Raw genomic sequence first — 12,062 nt, forward strand, 5'->3', positions numbered from 1 at the left:
CTTATTATCTCATGTAAAAATTGTCATCTGGATAAACTCTTCCCTCTTCCCCCAGATGAAATGCTTTTCCACGTGGATTTCCAGCACAGCAGTTTCTTTCCTGCTTGATAATTTTGGCAGATCAGAGCAGAATGAAGGGATTTTGTCTCCAATAAAAAAAATTTAATTTCCTCACCACGCTTCCATTTCCTCACCTGGTTAAGAGGTGGGTTTTTTTTTTGGTGGTTCTACTCTAGAGGCTTTCCAGCCACTTGTTGTGTTTGTTTTTTGTAATTGGGACCCTGAAGTATTTGTTCTATGCTGCAGCATATTTCATCCAGCAGTTAAAAGTGGCATTAAAAAAAAACAAAAAAAAAAAAAAAAAACAAAAAAAAAAAACCAAAAAAAAAAAACCAAACAAACAAAAAAAACACAAAAAAACAAACCAACAACAACAAAAAAAACCCCAAAAAAACCCAGGAAAAAAAAGGGAAAATTGCTATTCTGCCTTCCAGGAGTGTGTTCAGCTTTCCTCTCTTCACTTCTATGTTCAGCTTCCCTCTCTTAACCCCCATGTTCCATGAAGACTTCCAAGCCTTCCCAAGAGCCTCTGAACCAGCTCAGAATCTCCTCCAAGCAAGCTGGGCTCCTTCTCCATGGCTCCCTCAGCTCATTCCTGCTGAAGAGGAGGTGCAGATTCCCAAAATTCCATAAAAAGCTGGCCCTACCTTGGGTCCTGTCTGGCCTGGCATCCCCCGGGCGCCGTCACTGCCGGCTCGTCCCTGCAACAGAGAACACAGAGTCAAGTCCCAAGGGTCACACAGATCCACAGGGACAGCTGGGACAGGCTTTAGTTAAGCCAGGGAGAGGGTTTGTTTGAGTCTGGCAGCTCCTCTTGGCGAGGGAGAAATCCCTGCTCTGTGTTTGAAGCCACATCCTGGGGCTAATGGGAGGTGGGAGACGAATGGCAGTGAAGCCACTTCACTGCCTGGTCCTTGGTTTTATGGGAAAAATGGTTTTCTGATGGTTTTATGGGAAAAAATGATCTCCCAGCACATCTGAGGAGATGCTAATGATGGTGGCTGCAAATTGGAATGAGAGTTTCTGTTCCCAGGAAGGCAGAGGTGGGTCACACACAAGACTTGCTCCTTCATTCCTCTGCCACGTTGAGTCATGGTGAGCCAGAGGGTGAAATAAAAACCAGAATTAGGGGTGGAAACAGAGCAGGATTTACACCTGCTCCATTTTTGGGACTGGATTCTGCCAGCAGTGGGGACTCCCAGCCAGTTCAAAGCATTTGTGCAGCTCAAACCCCAACCCCAGGGAGCCAGAACACCCCAGGATAAAAGGGTGGGATGTGCAGCTTGGAATTCCCCCCACACTGGTCAGATTTTACCTCCAATCCTTCTTTGTGTCCTCCCAGATTTTAACTCTCCTCCTCATTTCTGTCCTCCCAGTTTCCAACTCCCATCCTCATTTTCATCCTCCCAAACTTTAACTCTCCTCCAAGATTTCAACTCCCATTCTCATTCGTGTCCCAAATCTTAACTCCCATTCTCATTTGTGTCCCAAATTTTAACTCCCATTCTCATTTGTGTCCTCCCAAATTTTCACTCCCATCCTGATTTTTGTCCTCCCAAACTTTAACTCTCCTTCTCATTTGTGTCTTCCCAAATTTCAACTCCCATCCTTCTCTACTCCCAGATTTTAACTCCCATCCTTTGCCCTCCCAGATTTATCTCCCATCCTGGTTTCTGTCCTCCCAAATTTTAACTCTCCTCCCTCCTCATTTGTGTCCCAAAATTTAACTCCCATCCTTGTCAGATTTTAACTCTCATCCTGATTTCTCTCCTCCCAAATTTTAACTCTTCTCCCAGATTTCCACTCCCAAATTTGTGTCCTCCCAAATTTCACCTCCCATCCTTCTCTCCTCCCAGATTTTAACTCCTACCCTGGTGTCCTCCCAGATTTAACTCTCATCCTTTTTTCTGTCCTCCCAGATTTTCACTCCCATCCTGATTTCTGTCCTCCCAAACTTTAACTCTCCTCCTCATTTGTGTCCCAAATTTTAACTCCCATTCTTATTTGTGTCCTCCCAAACTTTAACTCTCCTCCTCATGTGTGTCCTCCCAAATTTCACCTCCCATCCTTCTCTCCTCCCAGATTTTAACTCCTATCCTGGTGCCCTCCCAGATTTTCACTCCCCTCCTTGTGCCCTCCCAGATTTAACTCCCACCCTGGTTTGTGCCCTCCCAGATTTTCACTCCCATCCTGATTTCTGTCCTCCCAAACTTTAACTCTCCTCCTCATTTGTGTCCTCCCAAATTTCACCTCCCATCCTTCTCTCCTCCCAGATTTTCACTCCCCTCCTTGTGCCCTCCCAGATTTTCACTCCCCTCCTTGTGCCCTCCCAGATTTAACTCCCACCCTGGTTTGTGCCCTCCCAGATTTTCACTCCCCTCCTGGTTTGTGTCCTCCAGGGTGGCCGAGCTCAGCCTGGCCGCCGGCCGGCTCTTGTGCAACGCCCTCGGAGCAGAGGAATTGTTTGGAATTGTTTGGCAGCAGGAGCAGTTCCCAGCAGCAACTGCAGCTCCTGCCTGCTCAGCACAGCTGCCAGGACACTCACCCTGCGGCCTGGCTTCCCTGCAGGACCGGGAGGACCTTGGATGCCTCGTGGTCCCTGCAAGCAATCAAGGGGAGAGGAAGAAATGTCACCTCGAGGAAGAAGTGTCACCTCAAGACCCAGCGATCAGTGCTCACTTCAGGCACTGCTGGGGCTCTCAGGGCCACCAGGGCTCCAAAATGAATCCCTGGAGCAGAGCCTGTGGTTCCAAACACTCGGGGAAGGGTCAGGGCTGAGCATCTCCAGGCAGGAATTGTAGGTGTTTATCCATGGGGAAGCTTTTGCAAGCAGGTGGTGGAGATGCATCCCTTAATTCACTTCTCTTGCCATCAGAAAATGGGAACTTTCCCTTAATGCAGGATTTAAGGCTTGGAAAAATATCCTGAGCATTAGGGAATTCTCCACACTTCAAATTATCTTTTATGTCCAGGACTCCTCCATGGGTGTTTTCCAGGAAGGGACCTGCAGAGTTTTACACTGCTGGCTCCAAACCACGTCCAGAGCCTGCACTCAGACACTTGGAGGGATATTCCATGCCAAACACGTGATCCCACAGCCTCCTGCTCCCAGCTGGCACAGGGTGACTGAACCCCTGCTTCCCAACAGCCTCTCAGGCAGGACTGCCTGCTCCACCCTCCTTTCTCCAGCTCCCCCAGTTCCACACTCACCTGAGGTCCCATTTCTCCAGCTTCTCCCTTCAGTCCTCCACTGCCTGGGGGTCCCTTTGGACAGAGAAGAGGATTTATTATATTTTTCCTCAAGGGAGCCAGAGAAGAAGATTCCACATTAAGGAAAAGCCATTCATGGATCCAGATCCCACAGGGAGCTGGATCAGCTGGGCTGGCTCCATCCTCTCCATCTTCAGCCTCACCAATTCCATCACTCACAGTTCCATCCACACCAATTCCAGCCTCACCAGCTCCATCCTCACCAATTCCATCTCTCCTCAGCTCCATCCCCCAAATTCCATCACTCCCCAATTCCATCCCACCATTTCCATCCCACCATTTCCATCACCCCCCTATTCCATCACTCTCCAATTCCATCAATCCCCAATTCCATCACCCCCCAATCCCATCACTCCCCATTTCCATCCCCCCAATTCCACCCCCCTAATCCCATCAATCCCCAGTTCCATCACTCCCCAATTCCATCACCCCCCAGTTCCATCAATCCCCATTTCCACCCCCCCAGTTCCATCACTCCCCAATCCCATCACTCTCCAATTCCATCTCCCCCCAGTTCCATCAATCCCCAATTCCATCCCCCCCCAATCCCATCACTCCCCATTTCCGTCCCCCCAATTCCACCCCCCCAATTCCATCAATCCCCATTTCCATCCCCCAATTCCATCACTCCCCATTTCCATCACCCCCCAATTCCATCACTCTCCAATTCCATCACTCCCCAATTCCATCACTCCCCAATCCCATCACTCCCCAATCCCATCTCCCCCCATTTCCATCACCCCCCAATTCCATCACCCCCCAATTCCATCACCCCCCAATCCCATCAATCCCCATCTCCATCCCCCAATTCCATCCCCCAATTCCATCACTCCCCATTTCCATCCCCCAATTCCATCACTCCCCATTTCCATCCCCCAATCCCATCACTCCCCATTTCCATCCCCCAATCCCATCACTCCCCAATTCCATCACTCCCCAATCCCATCACTCCCCAATTCCATCACTCCCCAATCCCATCTCCTCCCATTTCCATCCCCCCAATTCCACCCCCCCAATTCCATCAATCCCCATTTCCATCCCCCAATTCCATCACTCCCCATTTCCATCCCCCCAATTCCATCACTCCCCAATTCCATCCCCCCAATCCCATCACTCCCCATTTCCATCCCCCCAATTCCATCCCCCAATCCCATCACTCCCCATTTCCCTCCCCCCAATCCCATCACTCCCCATTTCCATCCCCCAATCCCATCACTCCCCATTTCCATCCCCCAATCCCATCACTCCCCATTTCCCTCCCCCCAATCCCATCACTCCCCATTTCCCTCCCCCAGTCCCACCACTCACCATCGGGCCCGGCCGCCCCGTCAGGCCCATGGGTCCCGCTGGTCCCCTCAGTGCCAGCTGCAACAGAAGGACAAACAGGGCTGACCTTGTGACAAAGCCACCGCTGAGCCACCAGCCACAGCCCTCCCCACAGCCACAAACCCCTGGAGCAACGTCCCCATCCCCAGGGAATTCCAGGTGCTGTCCCACCCACAATGGGCAAGCAGCTGCTCCTTGCCCAGATTTGCTGTGCCCCATCCCTGGCAGTGCCCAAGGCCAGGCTGGGACACTTGGAGCCCCCTGGGATCATGGAAGGTCTCCCTGGCCATGGAAGGGCTTGGGATGAGATGGGCTTTAAGCTCCCTCCCATCCCAAACCATTCTGTAATTCCATGAAAGCCCTGGACTGTCCATGAATCTGCTGAGAGGACAGAAATATTTACGACCCCACTTCAGTTCAAGAGAAATTTTTTCTTTATTGTCCTGGTGGTTCAATTTTAGAGGAATTTTTCCCTTTTTTCCTTTGGTTAACATCCTCCAAACTGAGCTCCAATTCAAGCTGAACACAGGGGGCTTTTAGCTCCATAATTAAGGAGTTGTGTTAACCATGCATCAACCCAGTAATTTCCACGGTGGGAAATGGAGCTGGGCCATGCTTTAAAACACCCCTCAGACAATTTGTTCCCTCGTGACAATCCAACACTTCCAAAGAGTTGTAATTATCTGTGTACTCCAGTAATTAAAATCTACCCAGTGACTGAGCTTGGAAAGGCAGAAATATTGCACAAATGCTGGGTTCTGTGGCATCTTTTTACAACACCCCATTAAAAGGGAGAGGCTGTGAACCACTGCTGGCTGCAACTGCATCCAGTGCCTAATGAAAGCCAAATTTTCAGGGGATAAATCAACCTAATAATGCAATTAACAGCAGTGGTAATGAGAAAAACCAACCCAAAATAGGAAAAGGTTATGCTTGCTGCAGGACCCTGTTTTCCAATCCTGTAGTTCCTTACAAAAATGACATTTATTTCCCTTTCTGCATCATGGTTTTCAGCCAAAATGTTGAAGTTCACGAAAAAAATTGATTTTTTTGTCCTTTCTAGAAATATTCAGCTTTTCATCCATAGTCCAAAACTTACCCAGGATTTATTGGGGTTTTAAATTTTTTTTCCCCCAAAACATGAAAATTTAAATAAAAAGGGACTTTGAATGAGGGGAGGGAGGTTATTTATTTTTTGGTAAATCACAATTTTCAGCAGGGAGAAGAAAAAAAAAAAAAGAACAAAAGCAGAGAGCTGGAGAAAGCAGATGCTTCTCATGAAACCTTTATCAGGTCAAAGCCTCAATTTCCCAGGAAAGTTAAATGCTGATGGAAAAACATTGGGCAGGCTGGAAATTAGGACTGACAAGGTAACACCAGGAACATAATCCAGGATATTATTGGCAGCACAAGGTTAATGGACAGGAAAATGCAGTGGCTGGGAGGATCAGGACTCTGCCTGACTCTGTAAAAAATCCATCTCCTTTGGAAAAGGATGGAAAGCAGAAAATTCCCTGCTAAGGCAAAAACCTCATTAAAAACCCACCAGGGGCAGGTGCCACCCATGGGGGGAGATCCTAATAGATTTTATGCCATATAAAGGTGAAATAAATTGAGTTTTTAGCTTATTTTAGCCCCAAAAAAATCTGTTTTCAAACCAGCAGACAGCTCAGAGTGACGAAGCAGCTCCAGCCACACATCCCAGCTGCAGCCAGATGTGGGCTCCGGAGCTGCCCCCAAATAAAACAGCCCCAGAGCTGTGTCCCTTTGGGAACTGCCACCCTAAAACATGTTCTCCTTCACGGCAAGGGTGTGTTTGCAGCAGAATTGGGTCCCTTTGGTGCAAACAGAGCAGTTTGGGAGCTGTGGGGCTCCTTCTGCTCTCAGGAAAGCTCCCACGAGCAGCCGGGGGAGAACAATTTCAGAGCTCCACTGGCTAAAAATGCAGTTTTATTTTGAAGAGATGAGTGCAAAGCCTTTCCCACTGAGGTGTCCATCCAGGCAGGGAGCAGGAGCTGTGCTGGGAACGTGCCAATCTTGTTGCACCAGCCAGCCAGGGATGATTTGGACATCAATCAATAAGGCCATCCGAGGAAAGAAATGTTCCAGGGATGGTCACCACGTATTCCCAAATAAATACATGAAATTACAAATCTGCCTGTGGAGATTCTGGGAGCAGCTTCTATCTGTGACAAAGGTTTCATCAGTAGGATTTACCAGGGGGAAAACCACACAGAAATAAGAAAATGCTCTGAGCACAGCTGCTCATAGGGACCCTGAAAACACAAATATAGCAAAGCCTGAGGTCTGCAGGAAATGAAAACCAGCTTTCCATCAGCTGGTCCTTAATAAAACCCCAAATCACGAAGGTGCAAGCCCGTGGCAGGTGAGAGGTTCCACCAGCAGCACTGGGGACTGCTGAGGATCTTTTGGAGGAGTTTTTGCAGGACAATGGCCACATTCAGCCAATGCACAACCCAGCCTGGTGGTGACAATGGACACGTCCACAAAGAATGGATAGTGGACATGCTCAGAAATGGGGTTGGTATGTCCTTGAGAAAGATGCAAGAAGAGTCATCAGCACTCAGCAAGTTTGAGAAAGTGAGAAAAAAGAGAAGCAATGGGTGGGCCAGACGACCAGAGCAAGGCGTGTGAAAAATGAAAAGATCCAACCAGCATTCTGTTTTGGGCACGTGAACAGCTGGGATTGACCAATCATGCACTAGCTAGAGACACGTGGACAGCAGAAACTTATTCTAAATATAGCTCTGTTGGGGATAATAAGTTTGGCTTCCCTTGATCACATTGATCATGGCGTGATGTCCCCTTCCTGATCCTCCGCACCCGCCGGGGACGAGCGCGGTCACAGAGGGGTCAGAGGCTCATTCTGCTGTTGCAGGCAGCTGCAGAGAGCCACGGCAGGCACTCCCAGCTGGCAGCACTCACCCTGGCCTGCTGCAGGATGGCCTGGGCTTGTGCCTCCTGGGCTGACACCATGGGGCCCTTGGAGCCAGCGTCGCCTCCGCCGCTGAAGCGGAACTGGTGGGAACAAGGTGGGCAAGGCAGGTCACAGCTCTGTCCCTGCAGCCTGCCCAGCCTGAGCCTGAGCAGCTCCCTTCAGCACGGCTGCCCTGAGCCCATCCCAGCCCATTCCATCCCAGCCCATCCCATCCCATCCCATCCCAGCCCATTCCATCCCAGCCCATTCCATCCCAGCCCATCCCATCCCATTCCATCCCATCCCATCCCATCCCATCCCATCCCATCCCATCCCATCCCATCCCATCCCATCCCATCCCATCCCATCCCATCCCATCCCATCCCATTTCCATCTCATCCCATCCCATCCCATCCCATCCCATCCCATCCCATCCCATCCCAGCCCATCCCATCCCATCCCAGCCCATCCCAGCCTATCCCATCCCATTTCCATCTCATCCCATCCCATCCCATCCCATCCCATTTCCATCCCATCCCATCCCATCCCATCCCATTTCCATCCCATCCCATCCCATCCCATCCCATCCCATCCCATCCCATCCCATCCCATCCCATCCCATCCCATCCCATCCCATCCCATCCCATCCCAGTAACCCCTGGGCTTGTCCTGTGCAGAGCCAGGAGCTGGACTCAATAATGCTGGTGGGTCTCTTCCACCCTGGGATATTCCATGATTTTTATCATTATCCATCACTGCTGGAAATTTTAGCCTGTCTGTGCTTTTGACTAATGAAGGAGCTCCAGTGCTTTGCAAAAAGTCAATTTATAACTGGAACCACCCAAATCCATCTTTTCCCTCAAGGAAAACGTGTCCTTGGGGTAAAGGGGATGGGAGATTTCTGCAAGAAGGGGCATTAAACAGCAGCCAACCCAAGAAATCTGACTCATTTTAGTCCCTCTTTAGTTCTGTTTGTACTCACAGGCAGCATCAGCATTGTCCCTGGTGGTCCTGGCAGTCCATCTGCTCCGGGGAGACCTGGGCGTCCAGGTGGGCCCTGCAAGAGGAAGAAATCAAAATAAACTCCTAAAATATCATTTTGGTTTTGTCCATGCATGAGCAGCTGTGGTTATGTCAGGATATTGCCACGACAGGGATTGAGTTGGTGGGAATCCCAATTTTTCTTCAATTTTCTCAATTCCCTCCTGCCCCTGCTTTTTCCAAGGTCTGCCTCGTGCAGTTTTGGAGCAACCCAAGTCCCTGCCATGCTCTAAGAAAACAGAATCAATGTTTAGTTGGGTCTGTTAAAAGCTATTAAAAAAAAATCCAAAAATAGATGAAACTTCCTAACTCAGTGAGAGAGAAATGGAGGGAGATAAATTCATTCCTGCACGTGGTCAATCAGCTAATTTTATTTTTCTCTCTTGTTTAATTTTAATTTTAATTTTAATTTTAATTTTAATTTTAATTTTAATTTTAATTTTTTTAATTTTTATTTTTATTTTTATTTTTATTTTTATTTTTATTTTTATTTTTATTTTTATTATTTTAGTCCTTTGAGGCTCCTTCTACCCCCAGTGGAGTGATCCTGTCAGGGGCTGTAAATCAGCCCAAATCCATGGATCTCCACAGAGAGGAGGATCTTTAACTGGCACTCAAGCAAGGAGTGGGCAGTCAAAGATCTATTGATGAAGCCATAAATTACCAAATATGGCCAATTTTCCCTGGCAAAAAGTTGAGGTTAGCCCAGATTTCCTCCTCATCCCACTGATCCCATATGCAAATGAGGAGGACATCAATGTGTGTGGCTAATTGCAATTTTCACAGCAGTTTATGGCAACAGGGATTTGGCCAGATCCCAGCAAGGCCAAAAACGCCCCAGTGCTCATTTTGTGACCAGCAGGGTGGGATTGAGGACTTGGCTCCTGCTTTAGTTAGGAAACACCAACTATAAATCAATTTCTAGGGAACTGACTCTCTTGGAAGGGCGAGCCACGAACATTTTTGTAGTTCTCGCTCTCCTCAAGCTGCCTGCAGCTTGTTCAGACCCAAGGAAAAAATGTAAATACAAAACCCTGCCACAAATCTCAGGGGACACCCAAAAGCCAGGAAGTCCTAAGGCCACCCCACAAAGGAGGTGGATAAAGGTGGGAAAGACAAATAGGCAACAAAGTGCCTAAAAACCAGAATATTTGAATAAAACAACCTGACAGAGCACCAAACCAAAAGATTGGTGCTTTGTCCTTGCCCCACACCCTTCCAGCAAGGTCTCCCCACCCCACATCTCTCTGCTCCCTCTTCTTCCACATCCAACTTCACAATTCCCTCATTCCCTCCCCTTAAAAACCCCCCAAAACCCCAAACCACTCAGGCTGAAGTTGCCAGCACAAACCAGAGCCCAGCCCTGGTGGGGGTGAGGAGCTGCCCCACCTGGCCAGGGCTGTGGTGTCCCCAGCTGGGCTGGCCCTGTCCCCAGCCCCACAAGGACAAGGCACCATGACCAGCCTGGATTAGCAACGCTGCTCCCAGGGCTGGAGCAGCAGGAAAACACCAGGAAAAACCCCAGCAGTGCCCAGGGGGGGCTGCAGAACTCTCCAGAACATCCATTTCTCCCCAGTTTGCTCAGCCTGGCCCACACCAGAGCCCTCAGCCCCACTGAGATCCCGTCCCAGACCCATCTGTTGGGGCAGAAATGGCACAAATCTTTTAGGCCAGGCTTGTCTTGTGTGATAAACCTTCTTTTCTCTCCCTCTCCTCCTATAACTCCAGCCCTGCCTATGGTGGAGCAGGGCTGAGCTTGTTTATCTCTCCTGACAAGTGTTGATGCAGTGCTTTTATCCATAAATGCCTCTTTTTGTTTCAGGCTGGGTGTGGGAGCTCTTTTCCTGGTGGAATGGACCAGCAGAGGGTGAGGGGAGTGTGGTGGGCAATGAAACACAGGAAAAAAATCAAACCCATAAAGCACTTTGGAAATTTAAATTCATGAATGCCTGGAAGAAATGCAGCCTGCCAGGGTCTGGGTGTAAATCTGAGTGGCTCTCCTGGTGGAAATGGGGATTTGCTGATGTACAGCAGCCAGGGATGGATGGGGACTGCAACCTGCATCGTTTGCAGGGCTCTGAAATGCAAACCCTGGGGTGACACTGCCATGGAAGGGTTAAACTGAGACCTGGGGGTGTCTGTGTGGGACCATGGTGCTGAGAATGTCTCTCTCTCTCTCTCTCTCTCTCTCCCTGGTTGTTTTTCAGCCCTGGACAGAAAATGACAGATGGGAGGTCAGAAAATGACATCACAGGAGATGTTTCTTGCAGTTTTGGGGGTCTCCTAGTTAAGGGAGCAGCTGGAAAAAGCAGCTGGAAAAAGCAGCACCCTGGAAGCACTCAGGAGCCAAATCAGGATTTTTGGGGATCCTTTTCAGGGATCCTGTTGCACTTCTGAGGGGCACAGCTGTGCTCAGGGGAGTAATTCCCTTGGGATCCAAGGACTGATGGGTTTGGAAGGTGAAGATACTTTGTGATGAGCCTTGCCCCGAGCTGAGCTGCCCCCCAGAGCCCCCAGACACCCAAATTCCCCAACCAGCAGCAGGCTGGGTGAGGGAGCTGCAGTTTGCTCTAGTGCTGCAGCTCACCCCCCTCCACACAACACATTTTCCCACTTCCTTCCTCCCAGGCTGGAGCCCCCATGGAACAGCTCTCTGCTCTCCTCAGTGCCATATTTCCTTCTTCCCACTGCTCCAGGAAAGCTGCCTAAATCATCCCAAAGCATCCTGAGCCCTCTGGAACCTCCCACACCCAGGCTGCTCCTCAGCTCTGCTGCTGACACAAACTCCTCTGTGCCTCCTGATCATGGAAGAAGCTTTAAATAAATAAAGCTCTTTTTTTTTTTTTTTTTACAATGAATAAACCAGAGCTAAATGAGTGTTGGCCAATATTAACAGAGCTGACTATTGTTGAGCTGTTAATTCATTGCACCTGCCTGAGAGCAGATAAAAAAAAATCTCTTTATCAGATGCAGGCAGAGGGAATGTTCCTCACTGCACCCAGGGAAGGGTCATGTAAATTCATGAGCTACACTCTCAGGGTTAATAATAAACAAATTAAAAGAGGAGCTGCTCTAATTGAAAAGGAGGGTTTAATGCAGTGGCAGCTCCTGTGTGAGTTCATCACTTCTCCCTGCACCCTGGGCTGGGTTACACTCTGCTCTGGGCACTGGTGCAGCCTGTGCTAGAATGCAAATTATCCCTCTCACTGGGGACACAGTGGCTGCTGCTGCTTGGCTTGGCAGGGCTGTGCCAGAGGAGCCTGGCCAGCAAATATCTGCATCTGCCTGGACAGATGACAGCAGGAGTGTCCCCTGTCCCCAGGGCCAGCATCCAGCCTGCCAGGAATGCAGGAGGAGAAGGGAGAGCTGAGCATCACACCGTGGAGACAGGCAAGACAGGGATGAGGCCACGGGGAAAAGCAGCACC

The 12,062-nt window shown here is 49.4% G+C and overlaps 1 protein-coding gene across 3 annotated transcripts in view; it reads right to left on the minus strand.

Annotated features, from left to right (window-relative positions):
- Positions 1-12,062, minus strand: part of COL5A1 (collagen type V alpha 1 chain) — a 145,498-nt gene that overhangs the window by 57,161 nt on the left and 76,275 nt on the right. For all 3 annotated transcript variants that reach the window (XM_059864825.1, XM_059864824.1, XM_059864827.1), the window contains 6 exons: positions 8,577-8,651; positions 7,603-7,695; positions 4,639-4,695; positions 3,271-3,324; positions 2,606-2,659; positions 708-761 (listed from right to left, as the gene is read on the minus strand). In XM_059864825.1, the coding sequence (XP_059720808.1) occupies positions 708-761; positions 2,606-2,659; positions 3,271-3,324; positions 4,639-4,695; positions 7,603-7,695; positions 8,577-8,651 (387 nt within the window). The remainder of the gene's footprint in view (positions 1-707; positions 762-2,605; positions 2,660-3,270; positions 3,325-4,638; positions 4,696-7,602; positions 7,696-8,576; positions 8,652-12,062) is intronic.

The sequence above is a fragment of the Haemorhous mexicanus genome, chromosome 21, assembly GCF_027477595.1.
Source record: "Haemorhous mexicanus isolate bHaeMex1 chromosome 21, bHaeMex1.pri, whole genome shotgun sequence".
NCBI classification, from domain to species: Eukaryota; Metazoa; Chordata; class Aves; order Passeriformes; family Fringillidae; genus Haemorhous; species Haemorhous mexicanus.